The sequence below is a fragment of the Emys orbicularis genome, chromosome 15, assembly GCF_028017835.1.
Source record: "Emys orbicularis isolate rEmyOrb1 chromosome 15, rEmyOrb1.hap1, whole genome shotgun sequence".
NCBI lineage: Eukaryota > Metazoa > Chordata > Testudines > Emydidae > Emys > Emys orbicularis.
This window is the reverse complement of record NC_088697.1, coordinates 20,479,246-20,502,155: the sequence shown is the minus strand read 5'-3', so window position 1 is coordinate 20,502,155 and position 22,910 is coordinate 20,479,246. Positions and strand designations below refer to the sequence as shown.

At 47.2% G+C, this 22,910-nt stretch overlaps 1 protein-coding gene across 5 annotated transcripts in view; it reads left to right on the top strand.

Moving 5' to 3' along the window:
• Window positions 1-21,474, top strand: part of ETS1 (ETS proto-oncogene 1, transcription factor) — a 105,300-nt gene extending 83,826 nt beyond the window's left edge. For 4 of the 5 annotated variants that reach the window (XM_065417027.1, XM_065417024.1, XM_065417028.1 and 1 more), the window contains 3 exons: window positions 4,201-4,461; window positions 19,758-19,876; window positions 21,259-21,474. In XM_065417027.1, the coding sequence (XP_065273099.1) occupies window positions 4,201-4,461; window positions 19,758-19,876; window positions 21,259-21,474 (596 nt within the window). The remainder of the gene's footprint in view (window positions 1-4,200; window positions 4,462-19,757; window positions 19,877-21,258) is intronic. The other variant, XM_065417026.1, reaches the window with a different exon arrangement.
• Window positions 21,475-22,910: the final 1,436 nt, after the last annotated feature.

The window sequence follows — 22,910 nt, the reverse complement described above, 5'->3', positions numbered from 1 at the left end:
CTCTACCCTGGATGTTCCTTTTCAGGAGTCACAGGCAAAGAAACCATCAGTGCTCCATAACTAGTTCCACAGTGTTAGCCAAGGGTTACATATAACGTCCCAAAGCCTCAGCAGGTGTAAAATAATAATAATGAATAGTAGATCTCAAAGCGCTTTACAAGGGAGGCCCATATCATTTTACAACTGGGGAAACTGAGGCACAGAGCGGTGAGGTGACTTACCCTAAGTCACCCAGCAGGCCAGCGGCAGGGCCAGGAATGGAACCTAGGTCTTCTGAGTTCCAGTCCAGTCCTCTATCCGCTAGGTAGCACTGCCTTCCCTTTGATTTCAATGGCACTACTGCAGTTTACACTAGCTGAGAATCTGGCCCAATGAATTGATCTTCACTGCTCCAGTGTGAGGTGACTGTTGTTATCCCCATTTTAGAGGTGGGTTAACTGAGTCCGAGAGAAGGGTACTGGCCTGTGTCAGTTCAACATGAGGTCAATAGCAGAGCCAGGAATAGAACCCGGAACTCCTGTGCCCTAAACACCAAGACCAAATGCCTTTCTAGGGTAACATTACTTAACTCTAAACACACAGAACCAGATCCTGCACTGGTTTGAGTGGATTTGGCTTCACTGAAGTCAAAGCAGCTACACTGATTTACACCAGCTGAGGATCTGGCTCGTCAGTCCTATGCAAGGAGTGGGTGTCATCCATAGAGCACAAAGCCATTTGCAAAGGAGGGGATCATTATCCTGATTTTACAGATGGATAAACTGAGGCACACAGCAGCAACGTGACCTACCAGAGATTGCACACTGAGCAGAACCCAGGTATCTCCCAATACTTATCAGAATGCCAGTGTCGATACGAGTTGGTCTTGATGCCCAATGTTACATCTGTTTAATTTTTTAATGTGGAACAAGAACTGAAAAATGCCACGGGTTGGATGTTTGTGAAAAATTAAGCTGCTTTGCCAATCCCAGCATCATGCCTCCACTCATTGGAATCACATGTATGTTACACTAGCGGGGCTATTTTCATTCTCTTCTTTTCTTTTCTTTTTTTAATTTCCAAGCTGGGGAAAGGTTGTTTGGGAGGATTATTTTTTTTTAAAAACGACTTCTGCTGGTTAAACATTTATATAACACAGGCAAATTAGGCAGATGTGGCGAGCCAAGGGGCAGCTGTGTTGCAATTTTAGGCAAGCCCTTTTGCAAGGGCTGTTTTTGCAGATCAGCTTCTAATTTGGTTCCTTCTCTTCTCTTGAACGTTAAAAGCAGGCATCTTGGTAATTCTTATTGAAAGACTTTCACTATCATGACTCAATCTTATACCGGCCTACAGGCCCCACAAGCCTCAAAGAAAGGGCGTTCTTCTGACATAACAGCCTCTCAACCTAATGCTAGGGCAAGAGGATCAGGGAGAGAGGCCTCTATCAGTGAACCCCTTAACATTTCATTTGTGATTGAAGAAACACAATGGTCCGGATTCTGGTTGACACTAAATCCTGCTCTGATCGTGTAAATGCACCCTCATGTTGGTGTAAATATATTAGGGATAAGGTCTCTTAATACTGCCAGAGTGGTGTAAAAGGGGACTTAGTATAAATGGGTATCCGGCCCCCAAGTTTGTTATAAGCTTCTTATAAATTCCATAAAAAAACAACATTAGAAGAGTGTTAAGGTTGCAAATTCAAGCCCCTAAAAACTAAGGAATGCAAGAATTAAGGCTACCTGTGCAACCTGAATTTGGCCCTCTTGTGCATATGCATTATGATACAGTCTTTAATTACATGATCACAGACTTTCCCCCCCATCTTAGCATGCTCAGGGCAGATAGAATCTTTGGAGCATTTAGCTGCCAAACTACAAGTCTCTATTGAGCATGTGCAAACTGGGATTTTTTTCAAAGGCTCATAACTTGACCTAATGGAGGTGGATTTTCAATAGATGACAAAAGGCCTGACCTCCCTGCCAAATTTCATGTTCTTGCTACAAAGCACGGAGGGGCTAGAGCATTTCAACAAAATGGTTGTATGAATTTTTTAACATGGGCAAAACACTTTTTCTCTAACCCTGTTCTGAGAAAATGCTGAATCATTTTTGCTGAAATTTTCTCGCCCCAAAATATATCATCCTGAAGTATGGACATTTTCAGTCCAAATGGATGAAATTTGGCAAGTTCTAAGCAACTGAAAACAAGGAATTATAAATAGAAAGTGTTGGCCAATCTTAATTATAGGCATCGTTACCTGTGTCACCTGTAGTAAAATAATGTAAATTAGAGATGGACCTGAGCTGGAACCTCAAATTTGAAATCCTTCAAGGCAGAAGTTAAATAATTAATATTGACATATAGCTTATCATCATTAGGCTTCAGAGTCAACACACCATTAGGATGAATGGGAGCTAATGTCCTAAAACTCAGCCCATTAGTCATTGAAGAAAATGTCAATAGGCTTTCACACCCACATTAGTTAAGCTTTTCTTGCTGCAAGAGCTGTTTAAACTAGAACACAACAAATATTTGGGTGAGCGTGCCAGCTCCATTCCGCCCTCCTTTCCCCTGTGAGATTTACTATCTGGGTCTGAGCCGCAGGCAGCTCAGCCAGTGGAAATTTCTTCAGGAGCTCTTACACAATCCCAGCAGCTGTTTTTAGCCTAGTTTGGGAAATTAATGAACTTGAATGATCCTGTTACGCTCTTAGCTTGTCAGTAAAGAGGTTGAGCAACAGGCAGAGTAAGGGAACCCAGAGAGTGCAATTGAAGGCTATTTTGGGGTCCCTTTTTAGCCCCCTGCACTTTTTTTTGAAATACAGGGAACCCAATCCTTAGCTGGTGTAAATCAGCATAGCTCCATTGAATTCAGCAGAGCTCCCTGCTTTACTCTGGCTGAGGATCTGGCCCCTAATATACTGCTCTCTGTATAGAAAACAATCAGTAGCATAAGTGTAGCCCAGATGTGAGCACCTTCGTGGAGGAGAAAAAATAGTTGCTCAAATACTCAACCCACATCTCTCCCCCCCTCCCCAGGTTTACTGGTGCTTGGGGGCATTGGGGTGCTAAGAGCTTCTGTTATGATTTCCTGCAATAAAACTTGGCAATAGAGTCTTGTAGCAAAGAAACTGAGAGGCTTTGTCTTCACTACCCACCGATCCGGCGGGTAGCAATCGGTCTATCGGGGATCGACTTACTGCGTCTAGTGAAGACGCGATAAAATCGATCCCTGATCGCTCTGCCGTCGACTCCGGAAATCCACCACGGCAAGAGGCGGCAGCGGAGTCGGCGGCAGCGCGGCAGCGGTCGACTTTCCCCCGTCCTCACAGCCAGGTAAGCCGACCTAAAATACGCAACTTCAGCTACGGTATTCACGTAGCTGAAGTTGCGTATCTTAGGTCGGACCCCCGCTGTAGTGTAGACCTAGTCAGAATGAAGCTCAGCAGGACCTTGTGCTAGCCTTCTGCACGGGGCATGAATCGTACCTCCGCTTATACCATTTGGAATGTGCAACTGCCTAATTTACTCTATGGACGTACCTGTTTGTATGTAAGCTCTCCAGGGCTTTGTAAAGTGTCATGCAAGCCTATGGTGTCGTACAAATGATCAGGTCAGGGGATTCAAACCCAGATCCTGCAGGTGTGACGCTAGGATTTTCCTTTGCATTGTGTCTGTAGCTTCCACACCTGTCTTCGGAACACGTGGTCCTGCCTGTCCGTTTTTAGTGGTGTATTTCTCTTCAAGCCCCAGAGCAATCCCCTTTCAGAAGGTGGGTCAAATTTAGGTGGCCACAAATACAGTTCAGGGTATTTCTCTGCATCTGGGGTGGAGACTCGGAGTCCGGATTCCTGGGTTCTTTTCCTGACGCTCTACAAGTGACTCACTCTGTGACCTGGAGCGAGTCCTGTCACTTCTACTGTCAACTACAGATTGCCCTGCTCTGTAACATGGGGACAGTAAATATACACCAGCCTCATGGAGGTCAATGCTTGATTAACGTTTTCTCTGAGGTGAAGGGTGCACTGGAACAGCCGTGTCTTGTCTGGCTTGGAGCTGAATGTAGTTAGCAGGGCTGTGGCTCCTTCTGCCGTCTGCCTGGCTGGCAGATGGAGTGCACACCTGGGGCGTTGTCCTTCTCCTGACCTTGATTTGTGCTTCTCATTTAAATTGCCTCCTTGCAGGCCAGGCGATTCTCATTCTCCCTTCTGCTTGCCAGGTAAACTAGGGGGCCAGGACTCCTTCGAGAGCATAGACAGCTACGACAGCTGCGACCGCCTGACGCAGTCCTGGAACAGCCAGTCGTCCTTCCAGAGCCTTCAGCGCGTCCCCTCCTACGACAGCTTTGATTCTGAGGACTACCCCGCGGCGCTGCCCAATCACAAGCCCAAAGGCACCTTCAAGGACTATGTTCGAGACCGGGCCGACATGAACAAGGACAAGCCAGTCATTCCTGCTGCTGCCCTCGCTGGCTACACAGGTAGGGTCACCTGCCCCAGGGCAGAGCCTTTCTGAGACGGCTCTTGGGTTCCGTTCAGAAGTGAATCTGGGGCTGGTGAAAGGGGTGAGATTGGTTGACTTGCAGACTGGAGGCCTTGATGCGCAGGACAGGTGCAGTGAGCAAACCATCCCCCCTCATTTACGGGTCTCAGCCCTGACTGAGTGGGGCAGGGTTTATAGGGGAAGAGATGAATGGGTCCCTTCGAGTGGCCTCCAGCACACCAGTCCTAGTGATGGCGTTTGGGATGTGGACACCTCCCTTTAGGAGCGGGACTGAGAGGCACCAACTACAGATGAGCTCAGCCCTGCACTCTGAGAACCTGCATCAGGGTCTGCTTTTCACCTCAGTTCCCTATCTCTGGAGGAGGCTGGTCCAAATACCCCATAACTTTGGAGGTGCCCAGAGTCTGGGTTCCAATGTCGTGACACGGGCCCATTCACCGGCTGTCTCACTTCAGTCTTCAACTATCTATTGGAAGGAAATAGCTTTTGGGCATTGCTGTGAGAGCAGATTCCTAGCAGTGACCTAGAGGTGAGAGTCCCTGTTATCCCATCATGTCTCTTGAGCCAGCCGGTCTTGGTCTCATTTATACCTGTGCAAAGCGGGTGCAAAATTGCCATCTTGCTTAGTCCAATAGCGATTTACCCTTACTTTGCACAGCTGTGAATACACCATGTGCAAGGCGCTGGAGAGCCAGGCCCCTTACTTTTCAAGGTAGGTGTTTTCATCATCATCTAGGACAATTTTTCTCCTCTCCGTACTGTTATGCAGTGCGCCGTCAACTTCTCTGCAGCCCTCCACCCCAGAGGTGGCTGCATTTTGAGAAGCACTGCACAGTCTGAGTATAGGTTGCGAAAGGCTTTTGTAGCCTTGGGAATGGAGAGTGATGGAGGTGTAAAGAGCCTGATTTTTCATGGCTTTACCCTTTATGCTGTCATATACACCGAATATTAGCACTTGCCATTCGCTTTGAACAGGTATATGGCAATGGAGAATTAGGCCATATACATTCGTGAAGTGCTTCTTTCTGACGCTATGTTGCACAGTACTCCAAGAGCAATACTAGCCTCCGTCTGTCCTTACTCACTGTGAGCAAGGCTGGCAGAATGGGACTCTGGGCATGCACACAATCCGTGGAGAGCTTTTCAAGTGTGTTGATGGCTGGCTTTTTCCCCTGCAATTTTGGAACATTTTGCCCTTATTTGTTTCGGAATCTAGGCAAGCAGATTTTGTTATTGAACTTTGTACTGATTTTTCAGTTTGAGGGGGGGGAAAGTAGAGGAGAATGGAAGTTGATTGGACTTCAGAACTTATTTGAAACCAAGATCAAAGAGCCAAAGAGGTGCAGCACAGTATCTTTCGTCAGTTCCCCTTCCACTCATGAATAGTGACCCCTCATGCACCTACTGGTGGCAGCTGTGCGCTGGAGGAGTCTTGAGGCAGAAATAGCATGTGCAGATAAAGATCAAGAGGCTCGGAGCAGATCCTGAGGTGAGACCCTCCCAGAAATCTCCTCCCACTCACACAGTTCCTCTTAGGGCTGATAATTTTATTTTTTGTGGAGGGCGGGGGGATGAGGGGGAGGTGGGAAGATAATTTTTGGAGCTATGTGTAAAAAGGAAGTGGTTTGTTGCTATAGATTTAATTTTAGAGAGAGATCAACCCAGCCGACTGAATGGGAGTCTTTTAAGTGACCTGTGCAAAAAAGCCCAATTGAATCGTATTGCATTCCTGTGTTAGATACTGCCCTATAGGACGTGACCGGTGAAACACACACAGCTGTGGGAGGGGCCGTGCGACATAGTACAGTACATTCATCATGGCTCCATTCCATAATATACACTTCATTTGTTTCCACAAACTAAGCCCATAAACAGCCCTGGCATTATTTTTCCCCCAAGCCAATGAATTCTTTCCACTTCTAATAGAGCTTTTCACCACGGGAATCTCAAAGTGCTTTGGAATCCTGATGGCCCTATGCACTAGTGCCGAACCCCATTTAATGGAGGAAACTGAGGCACAAAAGTATGTTGCTGAATTAGGGGCAGAGCTGGGTACAGAATCAAGATCTCCTGTTTCCCAGTCCCATGCTCTCTGAGTATGGGACCATACTCTCTCCTCCAGTAGGGGGTCTTGGCATATACAATACAGGGCACCCAAGTGCCCATTTTCATGTACCGTTACTTTGCAGGTAGCGGCAAACATTTTAGGACATTTTATGCTGATGATCAGGCACACGTTTTCCTTTGCTCAGTTTCCTCCCATTGCTTTATGCCCTGCCTCCTCATATTCGGTGCCATTGCATTCTTCAATGGGAGACACTTAGCAGGGTTGCTGGGGCCAATATGTGTCAGGGAAGCGTCTCACATGTGAGTTCCTTTCCAAAGCCCGCTCATACAGTGTGATTCTAGGCCTAGTGTGGTCAGACTTTTTGAAGAAACTTGACTGAATCTCCTAGTCAGCCGACCATACAGAGGGAGCAGCCTTTCCCCTCCCCCAGCATCAAGGAAGTCTCTACTCAGTCCTTGTTCTGCTCATCAGAGTCCTTAAGTCAGTAGGAGTTTTGCCTTGAGCTAAGTCTTGAGACCGTGCCCTCTCCCTAGTTACAAGGGCTTGTGCTGTTTCTCTCCAGCTCTGAAGCTTACAATTTAGAGCTGGGCAAAGTTTTTCAGACAAATAGGTTATTCTCTAAAAAAATACAGTTTCTGTTCGACCAAAACTATTTGTGAATTTGGCTGAAATTCGGTGAATATATTGGGCCTATATATATATAAAGTCAACACATTTTGTTTTAGAGAGACAAGGTGGGTGAGGTAATATCTTTAATTGGACCAGCTTCTGCTGATGAGAGAGAAGCTGGTCCTATAAAAAATGTTCCCTCACCCACCTTGTCTCTAATATCCTGTGATGGACACGGTACAACAACACTGCATACAGAATTTTGTTTTATTTTCTAAATGAGATGTTTTGCCTTTTTTGTTTTGACATTTGGAGTAGATATTTAGGTAGATTTATTTTAAATAACAGAAATAAGAAAGGTAAAAACCCATCCATTCATTTTAGATCAAAAAAAGCATTTAGTTTAACCCAATGTGAATTTTCTTTCAGATTTTTTTGGTTCACACACTGAACCAAAACAGTCAGTTATTCATTCAGCTCTATTCATAATCAGCTGTCAATAAGTAGGATGTATATAACACAGAGCATGTGCCTAACAGAAGGCCAAGTATCTCCCAAAGAGCTCTGGGTGCACCGTGCATTGGTGAAACTGATCTGCCCCAAACTAAATCCAGGCATTTCACTTCACTATTACGTGTGATGGACACTTGACAGAAAACCAGAGCACCAATCCCCGTAACGAGTTAGATCCTTTATTCCACACAGCAGTACCACCAGTCCAGAGCATCTCTTTGGACTCATGCCTCCAAGAAGTGCGATCTTTACTTATTCCCATACCAAAGCACTCTTGACTACAACCCAAATGCTGCCTGCTACACGTTAGTGTAAGAAACATGCATACTCTTATGGTAATCTCCCTTGCCATGTTTCAAATGCCATTTTGAATCGGGGGGGAAAAATCCCTAAACACCAGACCCAAGGTTTTTCCAAAGTGACTGGTGATTTGGGATGCCTCCATTTTTCAGTGCCCAGACCTTAAGGGGGCTTGATTTTGGGGAAGTGCTGAGCACCTGTCGTCTGAAATCCAGGCTCTTTAAAAGCATCTCAAGTTTGGTCCCTGGAAATTGAGGCACTCAAAATCACCAGTCACTTTGAAAATCGCGGCTTTAGGACATTGGCCTTTGCTCAGTCTAGTGGAGTTGCTGTCTTTAGAGCTCAGTTTAGTAAGGGACTGGACCTGCCTCATTATTGTAGGACAAATGCTGCAGCAGATGAAGTTTGTGGATGTGTCAATCCAGAGGTGTGATTATAAAGATCCCCGATTCTCCGGGGCCTTGCATTTCCTCTCCTCGTTTACACCCGGATAAAGGGAATTCAGTGTGGGTATAAAATGCAGCCGTGTGGATCTGGTTGCAGGATACAACCACTTTGCCCAAGAGCAAGTGACAACACAAGCTCCAAAGCAGAGGAGAATTAAACCTCCAAAATTCTAATCTGAATTAAGATATTTCCAAAGTCCGGGGGTGTTTGGAGCTGAGGTTTTGGTTCAGGCCATCTCTATAATGGGCCTTTGCAACCTCTGGTTTTACTGCATGCTGTAGCTTTTAAATTAATAGAGACAGTGGTGAGCCCAGAAAAGTGCTGGTATTTCGCAAGCTCCTCCCCTCCAGGAGATAATGCCCAGAGCTCACACTGGGAAGAGAAAGGGCTTCCCTATTTAAAAATAATAATAAATAGCAGAAAAGGCAAAACAGGGCAAGTGGGGTGGTGGAGTGGGAGTCAGGACTTCTGAGTTCTATTCTTAGCGCTGGGAGAGAAGTGGTTTCTAGTGACTGGAGCAGGAGACCTGGGAGCCAAGATGCCGGGATTCTGTTCCCAGTTCTGATAAGGAAGTGATCTCTAGCAGCTAGAGCAGGGGACTGGCAGTCAGGACTCCTGGGTTCTATTCCTTACTTGGCCACTGACTCACATAATGGCTTGAGCAGGTCTCAGTCTCCATGCCTCAGGTCACCAATCTGTAAAATGGGCACAACAATCTTTACCCATGCAGCAAGGCTCCATTGACGTTTGCCGAGCGCTTTGAGCTCCTCTGAGCAAACACATTGGGCAAGCGCGTGGTATTTTTGGCTGCGATCCCTGTTTTGTATGTAAGACATTGACAATATCGGTCGGCTTTTGTTCTCAAGAGCCTGCTTTGCCGATGGCACTGGGAGGTGCCGCTGTGCTTTATCACTAGAGAAGCAGCGCGCCGATGGTATCAGCCCTAGGAGGCGCACAGTTTGTAGAGAAGGTGCATTTTGGCGGAAGCCCAGCTTGCATTTGATGTGTTCATAACTCAGCTAACGAGCAGAATTTCAAAGCCGCCTTATCTGCCCCCACATCTTGACCTAATTTAACAAGTTGCCATGGTTGCTCGGCGAGGTTGATGCATTTCTCTTATCTTTGGGGGAAGAATGTAACTGCGCAAGAGTTCATGAAAATTCAGTTTCTAACCTGTTTCCACACTCACAGGGACATGGCTAGGTCAGCTGAGACTGCTCTTCTTACCTCCTGGGGGGGCATGCCCAAATGCCCGCTCCAGGGTTGAGATTTTCAAAGCAGTCTAGGGGATTTAGACACAACTCTTCCATGACAGTAGGGCGAGTCGGGTCAAAGAGTGAGACCTGTTAGACTGTGGAATGGTCTCCCAAAGGGAAGCAGTAGAACCTCCATCCCTTGAGGCTTTTAAAACTGGACACACAAAGCACTGGAGAATATAGTGCAAAGAACAAACCTGCACTGGTCCAGTGTAATGAGTTAGCGCTTAACTCTCTCTGATTTCTGTGACCTGTTTTTTCCATGATGCGTGCTGGGAATCTTTAGCCTGACCCACTTCAGCCGCTGATCTCTTAGCCAGGGGGACCATCTAGCACTTCACACCTCCTTCTGCCCATTGTGGTCACTTGCCTGCACCACTGTGGGCTGGTCTCCAGCAAATAAAATAGCACACAGAGCAGAAACGTGGGGTGTGTTCGCTTCACGAGGCCTAGCGCGTCAGCTTCTTTGCAAAGCCCTTGACATTTGGCTGTGGCTTTCCATAGAGTTATTATTTGTAGTGCCTGGAACCCAGTTGATTTCAGAGCCCTGTTTTGCTAGTCGCTGTACAGAGACCTGGTCAAAGACAGCTCCTGCCCCAAAGAGCTTAGAGCCTAAATAAACAAGGCAGAACTATTACCCCCTCATTTCATGGATGGTGAAGCAATACCGAAAGATGAAGCAACTTACCCAAACTTATACAGCAGATCAGTGGTAGAATGAGGAACTGAACCTAGATCTCCTGTGTCTTAGGCCATCACGAATGAGTAAAAAGTTACAGGTGCTTTAGAGGGTAGCCTGGTGCCTAAGGTGTTTATAGCCCCAAATTAATAGTATACAGGGTCTTAATTAATAGCATGCATTAGTATGCAAGAGTATTATGCAATTATGCAAATTAGGCACTAGTATGCATGGTCTTAATTTAATTCTTAGTGACAGAAGTGTTGCCACTTCTTTACTGTGCTGCCAGGGAAGAAGACAGCCAACATGAGACTGCAGGGGACTATCTGGCTCCCATGAGATTTTAGCTCCGTGATACATGCAGAAGCATTTCCATTGAACAAATCACTCCTGCAAGTGTCCCCACCACTCTGCTCAGCTGAGATCCAGACCTGAGACCCTCCTTCCCCAACTGCCAAAGGTCTGACAGATGTCTTCAGAATATGCATCGGAAAACCCTTCTCTCCCCGCAAATCCCACTCCCTATTGCAAAGGCCAGTGGCCCATGTTGGACAAGCTGTGCAGTCTGAGCAAGGACTGCCTGTTCCATTTAAAAGTGAAAGAACACAGCTGCCAGTTTACAAGAAAGAAATGACAGCATCGAAGAAAGTGGGTCTCTTTAGGAGATCTGCATACTCCTTCTCTTCTTGCTGCCGCCCACGCTGCCGGCTGAAACTCACAGGCCTGACAGGTGCGATCTGAAGGGGTTGCGGGGGGGCGGAAGTGTGCTGTCTCCAGCCAACGTCAGAAAGCCTGTTAACTGCACTGTTCTCAGTTCCTCTCAAGTCACAGGAAGAGATGCTCAGGGAGCCACATGGAATGCGACAGCCTGGACATCTACATTCAGTGCAGTTGCTTGGGGAGAAAAGTCAGAGTCCATATGGCATTCTTGACTACTCCCTGCTGCTGGAGAAGGGTGAAGTCGACCATCCCTGTGAAGCTGGAGTGGAACACTTATGAGAGTTCATAAGTGCATTCAGTTGCCTCTGGTGGACAGACAAAAAGTGGCTGTTCCTAGGGACAGGCGGCTGTGGGCGAGTGGTTGTTTCATTGCCTACCCTGTTTGGATTCCGGTTCAGTATGAACGTTACCTGCTGTTGAGGGATGATTTCAAGCGTAACTTTACATCCTAGTTTCCCCTACGACCTGCTTCTAGCTTCCACTGCAAACGGCTCTTCGAGGCCCGTTTCTCACCCTAAGGTGGAACCCAGCGGATGGGGCCTGGGCTTGGTTCAGTGGCCCATGTGCCACCTGCCAGACATATGCAAATGACAGTAAAATCAGCCCCATGCAATGCTGCCCAACCATGACCGTAGCTCAGCTTTTAAAACAAAAGCGTGCAGCCTGAACCACCGAGCAGCATGACCTTTGCACTTCAGAGTTGACTCTTCAGTGATATAGTTTTACTAGTCACTCCTCAGAGCAGTTAATCAGACTATGGCATAGCAGGTTTTGGGTGCCATGAACACAGATAGTATATTGGACTCCCAGTGCCACCTTCATGACAGAGGCCTGAGACCCATCAGTACCCCCAGTCCATCCTCCACCTGCCATGTGGGCTGGCACTCCCTAGCTTGCATGCTCCACCGTGGATGCTTCCTGGATTCTTTTGAAACTAGGGATGATCCCAAACCAAAATGCTGGCTCTGATCATACCCAACTTTGAGGCAAGCTGGAGCTGAACTTTGCCACTGAGATCCATCTCTGATGCTCCTCTAGAATGCTCCTAACAAAGCAAAATTTGGTGAGGGAGAGAGACGGGGAAGAACTGCCCATGGCTGATATGGGGGATGAAATGCAGAGGTACAACCTCACCACTGCCCAAACCTACCCACTGTCCAGGGCCAGCAAACCGGCCTTGGCCCCTCCTGATTACACTGGTCTCTGAAGCTCTGACATAGGAGGTCCAGGTCAAGGTCAGTGCGTGACAGAAGTGAAGGCTGCTTTGGAGATGTTGCTATGCCCACTTGCTGTGTTTGGTTGGAACCACAAACCACACAGTGAAAAGAATAGGTGCGCCGCTCTCGTTTTTTGTTTTGTTTCTTTCAAACAATGTTGTTGGGGGAGGGGGTGTGAAAATCAGCCAGAGAAGGAGCGGGGTGACATGTTTCAGATAGGGCCTCACCATGTAAAGTAATGGCCTGTCTATGCTGGTGGCAGAAGGGAGGAAAAAAGCCTGGAGGGGGAGTTGCACTGATGTAGCCACACTAGTGCAAATAGTCTTTGTAGATTCATTGCATCAGTGCAAGAGAGGGCTTGAACCAAAGTGATTTACCACCGTGCATTGCCCTGGTGTAAACCCTATCTGGTACTCATGCAAGCACTAGGGAAGTGGTGCAAGTTTCCCTAGTCGAGTCCTGCCTGCCTGCCCCTCTGGGCTCAATCCCACTGTTATTAGGACCCCATTAGGACCCCTTCCTAAAGTCCTAATAAAAACCCAGTGTTGCCACAGATCTCTGTGTTTCTAGCAATGCCTCATAGTTATAACAGACGCTTTCATCTAAAAGGGCTTTGTAACCACATCAGACACTGCTGAAATGTGCCCACCTCTGGGGTGGGCTATGGCAGCTGTTTAACAGCTCACCAGCAACGGTGTAGGGCAGGAAGTGAAGCATACCACATTCATTTCACTCTGCAGGGGGCGTTTAGGCAGGCAGAATTCACTGACCATGGTAGAGTTTGGTTTAAAGGCTGGGGTTAACAAACTCTTTTGCAATAGGGCCCAGGGACATTTAGGCCTCATGTGTCTTGGGTTTGGGCTTTGCATCTCCTTGGAAAGCAAGCACTGTGAACAGCACAGCACCACATAGTACCATGCTGCAGCATTCTTTCCTTCAGCGCTGGTCCAGAAGAGTGGCACCTACTTTATCACCAGCATCTCTTCCTGCGTCCACCTGCATTTTCCCCTGTTGGAATGACTAGGCCCAGCAGTGCTTAACTGGCGAGACCCAGTGAGATTGTAGGCCAAGATGGTACAGCTACAAGTGGGAGGCTACAGGGGGAGAATCTGCTCAGGAGGTGACATTCTCCCCTGTGCAGAGAGACAGCTCAAATCCTGAGGGCCACAGAAGTTCCCTTCTAAGCCACCTCCTAGCAGCCCCATAGGAAGGCAGAAACAGAGGGGCAACCTGGGAAAGTGACCTGGCTAGGACTCGTGCAGTGCATGCCCAGGAGCGTGTGTATACCCACATGCAAAGAGGCTTTGCTCAGACAGGGTTCCCACTGTGGCAGCATTTCATAACCAGGCTTAAGAGGCATATTTTCCCCATGATGTTCGAGAATTCCTAATGCGTGATGCTCCCCAATGCTCTTCACTGTGAGGGAAGTGAGACAGGGCAGCCATTGTGAGTCACATTTAGCATGTGAGCCCCCTCTGACTGGCTCTATTCTTAGCACGCCCTCCCTCCCTCCCAGGGACAAAGGTCATCAGGCTGCACTCAAGGGACAGCCCCAGAATTCAGAGGCTTTGCCTTGGGGGTGGTGTGCGTGTGAGGTTGTCATCTTTCCAGGGCTCGTATGAAAATGAGTGGGTTCAGCGAACCCTCCTCCGGGCACGGCTGAAAGCTCCCGGATATGTTTGAAGCGACCCCATCACAAAAGGCAGCTTGTGTTTTCACCCTCCCTACTTGCATCTGTGTCCAAGGGCTGATATCTGTCTCGGGATATTCCGCCTGAGGTCAGCAGTGCATGGGACTTGTCTGGCCTTCCCGGGAAAGGCTGCATCTTAGCTGGAGGTTCTGCCTTGCCCTGGGCCAGTGTCTCATCTGGGGCACAGCTGCACCAACTTACACCAGCTGAGAATCTGAAACCACGGGTGGGGGGGACTGTAGGACTGGCAGAAGCAGGGGGATGCTGGGGAGCTCCTCTAGTTTCAGAGACTGCTTGTGTCACTGGGAAGGAAGTCTTTTCCAGTCAGGATTGAAGTTACTTCATTTTCTAATGATTCTTCTTAATAGTCCACTGGCAATTGGCTTTTAGAAACATCAATTGCCAGCTCCTCTCTTGGTGTAAATCATTGGAGCTGTGTCAATTTACCCCAGATCTGGGCCCCAATGCCTTGGTTGGTAACTGCCCCCCTGCTCGGCTAGATGGATCCAGGATGTGGAAGAAGGATGAAGGCTGGAACAGAAGATGTGGGAGATGGGTCACGAGGTGCAGCTAGAGGGATATGGTGCTGAGTGCTTGGAGAGATGAAGGTGCTGATCGCAGAGAACAAACACGTGTTCCTTAGCTACCTGCGCCACCCAGGACTTCGAAAATGTAACGCCGTGTCAGTGCTGCGTCTTATTGGGTAGGATTTTTAAAAATGCCTTGGGGAGTTAGGTACCCAGCTCCTGGGCTCCTAACTCCCTTGAGCACTTGAAAATCTCACCCATTACTAATGCCTGTTCCATGACTAGATGAGAGCCTCATTCTCCAATGTGCTCATCCCAGATCCTATCCTCACTATAACTCACATACAGCCCAATTCACCATACGTCCTCAGTGCTCACAGCCCTCTGCCTTAACAATTGAATCTTCTCTAGGAAAGAGATGCAAATACCAAGAGAGGTGGTGCCCGATAAGGCAGTCTCCCGGAGCTGTGCTCTGTCGCACAGGCTCAGACATGCAGCGTGTGTTAGTTCCTGCTGCCTCCTGCATCTGTTGACTCTCTGACATTTCAAACAAGGTGTTGCCCCAACAGCAGCAGGGCTGTGATGCTTCTGTACGGCTCGGTGCGTGTGTGCATGAGCTGAAGTCTGCTTGCTAGCCGTGCAGTAAACACGTGTGTTTGCAGACTACTGATCCTCCAATGAGCAGCTAGGAATAGACCCCGTGGAGCCGGACTCCTAGTCCTCGGCACTAGCCATTGGACAGCATTCCCTCCTGTAAAGAAAAAACATCCTGCAGGATGCCGTGCCATGTGATTCCACGCCGCTTACAGTGATAAATTGCTGGGCTTCCCTGCACCTCTGCATGCCAGCTGGCAGCAGAGTGCGAGGAGAACATGCTAACTGCACTGGGCTCCTTGGCCTAAGGTTAGAGAAATTTCTCTCTGGAAGCTTGGAAAACCTCGAAAGTGCTCGTTAAAGCTGGTGTGACCTGGTGATGTGCCAGGCCAGGGCAATCACTTGTCTCAATGAATATTTAATTACAGCCCCTCCCATTAGTTGGAACATACATCAAAGGTTAAGGGCAATCAACAGGATAGGGAGATACTGGTCTTCTTTTTACTCTGCATCCCAGTGTCAGCCTGCCCAGACATTAGTTAGAGCAGCTAAGGGGCTGCTCTAACTTACTCTACGGGAGCATTGGTGTAAAGGCATCTGCTCTGGCCTGCTCTTGCCTTGCCTCTTTCACACCCAGCATCTCCCCTTTGCCAGTGACAGTGGCAGGCACAGAAGCTGGTTCAGTTGGTATATTTGACATTGGGACATCCCCCTCCACAAGGGGAATTCTCTGTTGTCTATTTAGGGCTAGAATCTGTTCACTTTGCTCAGTCTCAGCAGCATCCACCTATGTTGCCTTGCTGACATACTATGGCTGGGTGAATTCATCTTCTACCCACGCACCCCACCGAGCTGTAATTCAGAATGTTAGCAAGGAGCTTGAGCGGCAAAGCTGAGATCTCCCCAATTTGGGGGCATCTGGATCAACCCATTATAATACAGGCAACTGCAAAGTCCCTGTCTGAGCTTCCCCAGTGTAGCGAACTGGGAAGTGTGGTTGCAGCTCAATCCCTACCAAATATAGACCGTGTGTAACAAAATCCTCTGAGCCGATATTTGGCAAAGCCGCACCGAGGACAGTTTGCTCACATATTTCCCTGCAGAATGTAGTCTCTCTCTTGTTCATATCTGGGGTAAAATAGATACTGTGAACCCGATTTGGTTTGCATATCAATGCACTGATAACCAAGAGTCTCAGAAAAAACAACGAGGAGTCCTTGTGGCACCTTAGAGACTGACAAATTTATTCAGGCATAAGCCTTCGTGGGCTATAACCCACTTCATCAGATGCATGGAGTGGAAAATACAGGAGCAGGTATTAGCTAGCGGATAGTCAGGACTCTATCAGGGTACATCTACGCTGCAAAGAAACTAACAAAAAATCCCCACAGCAGCAGCTCTCTGAGCCCAGGCTTGGGTTCACAAGGTTCACGCTAAGGTGCTAAGAATAGCAGTGTAGACGTTCCCATTCAGGTTGGAGCTTGAGTTCTGTCAATTGCTATGTGGGGTGGGTCTCAGCTCCTGAGCTTCAGCCAGAGGTGCCGGAGCATGAGCCAGAGTCTGTAGACCTGGGCTCTGAGACTGCCTGCCATGGTAGTTTTTTGCAGTGTACCTACCCTGTGTTCCCATGGCCCCATGTGCTATCACACCTTAGTACATCAGGAGTAGCTCCACTGAAGTCACTGGGGTTTCACCAAGATGGGGCTGCAGTGAGATCAGCACTCTAGAGCCAGAAAAGAGACACTAGGTCACATTTAGTCTGTCCCTTCACCAGGCAGGATGGTTCCCTCTCTACTAGCGGTTTGTCTAGTTCCCAATAGTTTTAAATGCCCCCATCACTGGCAATTTTTAAATCAAAATTTGGATGTGCCTTCTAAAAGATCTGCACTTGTTCCAGCAGGAATTCTTTGGGGGCAGTTCTCTGGCCTGTGTTATACAGGAGGTCAGATTAGATGATCACAATGGTCCCTTCTGGCCTTGGAATCTCTGACTCCAAAAGCAATAGGACATCATCCATCACATCCCTTGGCAGATTATTCCGCATCCTCCGATTCCCACCAGCAGGAATTTTATCCTGACATGCAGTGTGAATTGTCATCAAGTAACTTCATCCCAATGTTCCATTAGCCACCCCTTCTGCCAGCTCAGGCTTACACCCATTGCCATTATCAGTCTGTTCTCCTTTCCCTCACATCAGCTGTTGCCTAACCCAGCTTTATATATGTAATTCTTTTCTTGTAAGTCATTCCCTGGATCATTTTCGTTTGCCCTTTTCTGAACTCCTCTTAGATGTGTCACTATCTTGCTGGAAGTACGTTGCCCAAAGCTGAACACCGTGTTCTAGGTGTGGCCCCACATGAAAGGTGCTAATCAGACAGGTTTTGGCTTGAGGGCATCCATTTTGGCTTTGGCTGGGACATGAGTGAAAAGAAGAGATCAGTATTTAGGAGTCAATCAGTATATGACTGATCCAGTGAAAGCCTTACTGGAAAGTGTGTAAAGCCACAATCTCTCAGGGCAATGTGCTATGTACCTTGCGTCAGCCCTGCTTAAGCACGTAGGCAGGAGCGGCGCCAGGGTTTTTGGCGCCCTAGGTGGGGGTCCTTCCGCGCTCCCGGTCGTCGTCGGCAATTCTGCAGCGGGGCGGGTCCTTCCGCGCTCCCGGTCTTCGGGGCACTTCGGCAGCGGGTCCCGGAGCGAGTGAAGGACCCGCCGCAGAATTGCCGCCGAAGACTCGGAGCGCGGAAGGACCCCCCCCCCGCCGCCGAGGGCGGCAAAATGCCGCCCCCCCCAAATCCTGGTGCCCTAGGCAACTGCCTAGGTTGCCTAAATTGAAGCGCCGTCCCTGCACGTAGGAATCAGATGCCCTGAGGCATGGTAAGATACAATGCAGATAGACAGGGAGTACAGTGCCTTTAAATTAATTGTCCAGCCTCAGCCAAGTACAGCTGAGGCCCCCTAGAGAAAATCAGTTCTGGGAGCAAGGAGAATTTGGCATCCGTGGGCATCTGATTGCTGTAGAGAAACAAGTTGTTTGTTTTCAGCTGATCAGATGAAGGGTGCACTCCTCCCGGAATCATTATCCCTGACACAGACGGAAAAAGTTAGTCAGCAAGAGACGGTTCGGATTTAAAACCACCAACTTGCACACTGCAGACAAGTGGACACCACACAGTGCCAGCTGGGACTAAAAGCACAGGAAAGTTCACAAGATGATCACTGGGAGGGTTTTGACAGCAGATGCACGCGTGCATTGCCGTTTCTTGACAAATAGCCGATGGCCAAAATTAGCACCCATATGGTACTTGTAATGGAGCTGCAAAACAAATAGCTTTTTATGACTCAAATGTATATAACAAGGGAGGCTTCACCCACAGACCCTTCACCTCCGTATCCATGATGATACATCATGAGAACAATCACCCGGGGAACTTGCTTCTGGCCAGCTAGGAGTTGGTTGGACATTGCAAGCTCTCCTCTTCTGCTGACTCCAAGCTGCACAGTGTGCAGAGGGATTCAGGCCCAGCTGATTTCAGGATGTCATTGCCTGGAGGGATTCTATTTGCAGTGTTCTAGGACGCTGCTGGAAAATATACAAGCACCTTTAGTACAGAAGACCCTCGTGTCAGCCTGCACACTCCAATCTCGCAGAGGCTCTAGTTCTAAGTTTTGGAATTATTCAAGATGCTAACCTGTGAGACCACCTTCTGCCTACCCTCCATTCTGTTACGTTATTACAGCGCTCATCAGAAATGCCTTCCTGCTTCCCAAGTGCCCACCTGCCCAGCCAACCCTATTCCTTGCAGCAATAGCTGTGCCGGCTGCACTGAGTTGCCTCTTGTTCTCTGCGAGTTTATGTAGGTGGTTCCTGCAGCAACATGTCCTGGAGAGAGGCCAAATAATTTTCATACCTATGTCCCCTTTATCACATCTCAGTGCACAGCCATGAAGCAGAATGCAAAGGTCAGAAGGCGGCGTGTGATAGTGTAGGAGTTCGAGCAGTGGCTGGGAGCTTTTTGGCATGTAAGCGAAGACAGCTCTTCGGTGGCAGAAAAATGATTCCTCCCTATTTAATGCCAAGAAATAATCCTCTTTATGTAACTTAGACTGAGGTGAAACATTCCAGTGGTTGAACATTCCACTCGGACTGCAGTAGGAAGCAGCTTTACCTATACAAGTTAACTCTCAAACTGCCAGTTCAGCTCAGATCTTCACTTGGACTGCTACGGTAGGCCCCTGAGATGTCCGTTTTTGTATACAGTGAACACCACCTATTCATATTAATAATAACTGATATTAAGGTTGCACTCAAAGATCCCATCCCGGATCACACTCCCACTGTGCTAAGCACAATGTATAAACACAGAGGAAATCATAGGCCTTGCCTCAAGGAACCCAAAGTCTAAGAAGGCCTCAAGTGCATCCACGGAGTTTAGAAAGGGAGTTGAAGGCATCCGAGTCAGGGGTGGAGCATATAACAGAACCAGAGTCACAGGTCCCAGTGCTCTCTGTACTAACAAACAGCCAGCACATTTTGTATCCATCTGCTTGCGTGCCTCTTCCCATGGAGGAGGATGGATGGAAAGAAATCTGCATCGGTTTCATTCCTGGCTCACCTGGTTTTAACACCTTGTGGCTTCTTTGCATTCCTAGGCAGTGGACCCATCCAGCTGTGGCAGTTCCTGCTGGAGCTGCTCACCGACAAGTCCTGCCAATCCTTCATCAGCTGGACAGGCGATGGCTGGGAATTCAAGCTCTCGGACCCAGACGAGGTATGGCCCATTATAACTGATCAGAGACCATTGAAAATGCTTAGGAGAATAATCTAAGTCCTCTCTCTTCATGGCTGAGATGCTACAAGTCCTGTCAGTATGATCGTGTGTGTGTGTGTGTGTGTGTGTGTGTAGGGGGGTGGGGGAGTGGAACAAGGTAGTAGAGTGTTGCTCCCTCAATGTTTTCTGGAAAAATCAATGGTTTAGAGAGTGCCCATGAAAGTCTGATTATTAATGAGCAATTATGAATTGTATTGCAGTGGCACCTAGAAGCTAGGTGAAATATTTCATACCAAAGTTGGGGTTTTTTGGTGAAAAATGAAAATTCAGCAACAGCAAAAGGCATCGCCACTTTGTGTCATTTTTGCCCAATCGTTTCTGTCGTGAGGAAAGATAATTCTGAGACAAATAAAGCGTTTCCATTTTTCAGTTCAAAATTTCCTTTAATTGTATTTAAAAAAACAGTCAAAAATGGTTTAAATGGTTGAAATTGAAACAAAATATTGCAACGTTGTAAAAGAAAAAAAAAAGTTTAGTTGGAGCCAAAACAATTTTTCTTGATTTGCCAAAAATGTTGAAAAAAATTGTTTTCAGTTTACCCAACATTATTTCCCCTCGATGTTATTTGCACAGCTCTAGAGGCCACCAGCCGTGGACCAGGCCCCAAGCATGCTAGGCGCTGTACGCACAAAAAGACAGTCACTGCCCCAAAGAGCTTAAAATTATCCCCTTCACTGTCTCCTGTCTTCATGTGATTCCACTTCATGATCCCCCAGCAGAGTCCATGGGTGCTGTTTCACCAGCCCAGGAGGGATTTGATCTGCTGGCCCTCTGCAAACCCTGACATGCAACTCCTCCCTGAGTCCATTCTTCATGATGAGGGGGAGAAAAAGCTTATCACCATGAGGGGGGATTTGATAGCTGCTTTCAACTACCTGAGGGGGGTTCCAAAGAGGATGGAACTCGGCTGTTCTCAGTGGTGGCAGATGACAGAACAAGGAGCAATGGTCTCAAGTTGCAGTGTGGGAGGTCTAGGTTGGATATTAGGAAAAACTTTTTCACTAGGAGGGTGGTGAAGCACTGGAATGCGTTACCTAGGGAGGTGGTGGAGTCTCTTTCTTTGGAGGTTTTTAAGGCCCGGCTTGACAAAGCCCTGGCTGGGATGATTTAGTTGGGAATTGGTCCTGCTTTGAGCAGGGGGTTGGACTAGATGACCTCCTGAGGTCCCTTCCAACCCTGATATTCTATGATTCTATGATTAGCTCTCCCAGCGGCAGGAGCTCCCAGCCCCTTATCACCGAGCCAAGCCAGGAGGAAGAGACTTATTTTAATATCTACACTTAATCTATGAGCCCTTCTTCACCTTTGTTCTCCTCTTCCAGGTTGCCAGGCGATGGGGCAAGAGGAAAAACAAGCCCAAGATGAACTACGAGAAGCTGAGCCGTGGGCTTCGCTACTACTATGACAAGAACATCATCCACAAGACGGCCGGCAAGCGCTACGTGTACCGTTTCGTCTGCGACCTGCAGAGCCTTCTGGGCTACACGCCCGAGGAACTCCATGCCATGCTGGACGTCAAACCCGATGCCGATGAGTGAATCGGACCAGCCAGACTGTGTGGAAGGTTGTGTTGTGTCGGTCTGGAGATTCAACAAGACCTTAAAAAAAAATTTTTTTTTTTTGCAGTTAAATATCTATCTATATTTTTTCAAGAGCAACTCAAATTTGACATTTTTGATGGGGAGAGGAGGGTGGGCAAAGTCAAGCTTTTGGCTGAATCTGACAATGTTTGGTTGGGAGAAGAAAGATGGAACTTTTTATCTGAAAGTTCTCTGAGAGGTTTTTGAGGGTGAATTTCTTAGTTTTAAGGAAGCCAGAAAAATATAGCTCACTTAAAAAAAAATTAAAATAAACCCTCCCCATCTCATACCATCTGGAAACATTATTAATGAAAAGATCCCCTTGATTACTGTGTTACCAGCGCAACAAACTGACAATTCAGGAAGTGACAAGACTCCTAAGGATTATGCGATTGGTTCTTTTATTGATGGGAGGGGCAAAGGGAAGGTGGAACTTCCTGTTTTGTGGGAGGGGATGACATAGGAAAAAACAAGAACAGTTCTTGTTCCTTTGCTTTTCTGTCGGTTATTTTTCTGTTACACAAAAGACAGATTTTTTTTTTAGGAGGGACCAAGATTTTTTTAATTATTATTTGTTAAAATTTTATTTTATTAAATTTTGTGCCAGTATTTTTTTTAAAATAGTCTTAAGCTCCAAGATGGTCTCAGTCTTGCAATATTGTGTGTGTATGTATGTTTCTGTTATGCCAGCAGAGAGTTTTATCACAGTGAAGAAAAAATAATTGTTTATGTAGACCCCACTGGAGAAGTGTAGCGCTCTGACTTATGATCTCTGAATCTTATGTGAAGGAAAATGAGTGCCAAATCAGCCACCAAAAATGCTGGGAGGATGCTTTGCATTTGCATTGAGTCCCATGCACTTTGCTCTATTGTTTGTTGCTAAAGCTGGATGAAATGTCTCAAAAGGAAATTTTGTTGTTGTTGTTGTTAAAAAACATCTTTTTGGGACAGCCATATTTTCAAAACCATGGTTTTTGTTTTAAATTTCTGATGTATCGAAAATGTTGCTGACATTTTCATATATCATTTTCAAAATCAGAAAGTGGTTTTTTTTTTTTTTTTAAAGGAATGTTTTTAACACTTTGAAGTAACTGCTAATTTGTTTTGTTTAATATCCCACCCCGTGACTAAGCTGAGCAAAGAAGTTCAGTTTTGACATTTTCCTATTTTGAATGCATTCAGTGCTGAAGGGAAAATGGAAAAATGCGTTAGGGAAAAAAAATCATGAAAAGTTTTGAACGATGAAAAGTGAAACAAGGATGATTTGGAAACTTTTGATGGTTTTTCCCTCCGTTTTTGACCAGTGCTGCCTGCAGTGCTGTACGGTCAGCCATTCTATACACATCCAAAATGGAAACTCAGACTCAAATGGGAGCAATCCCTCAAGATGCCTA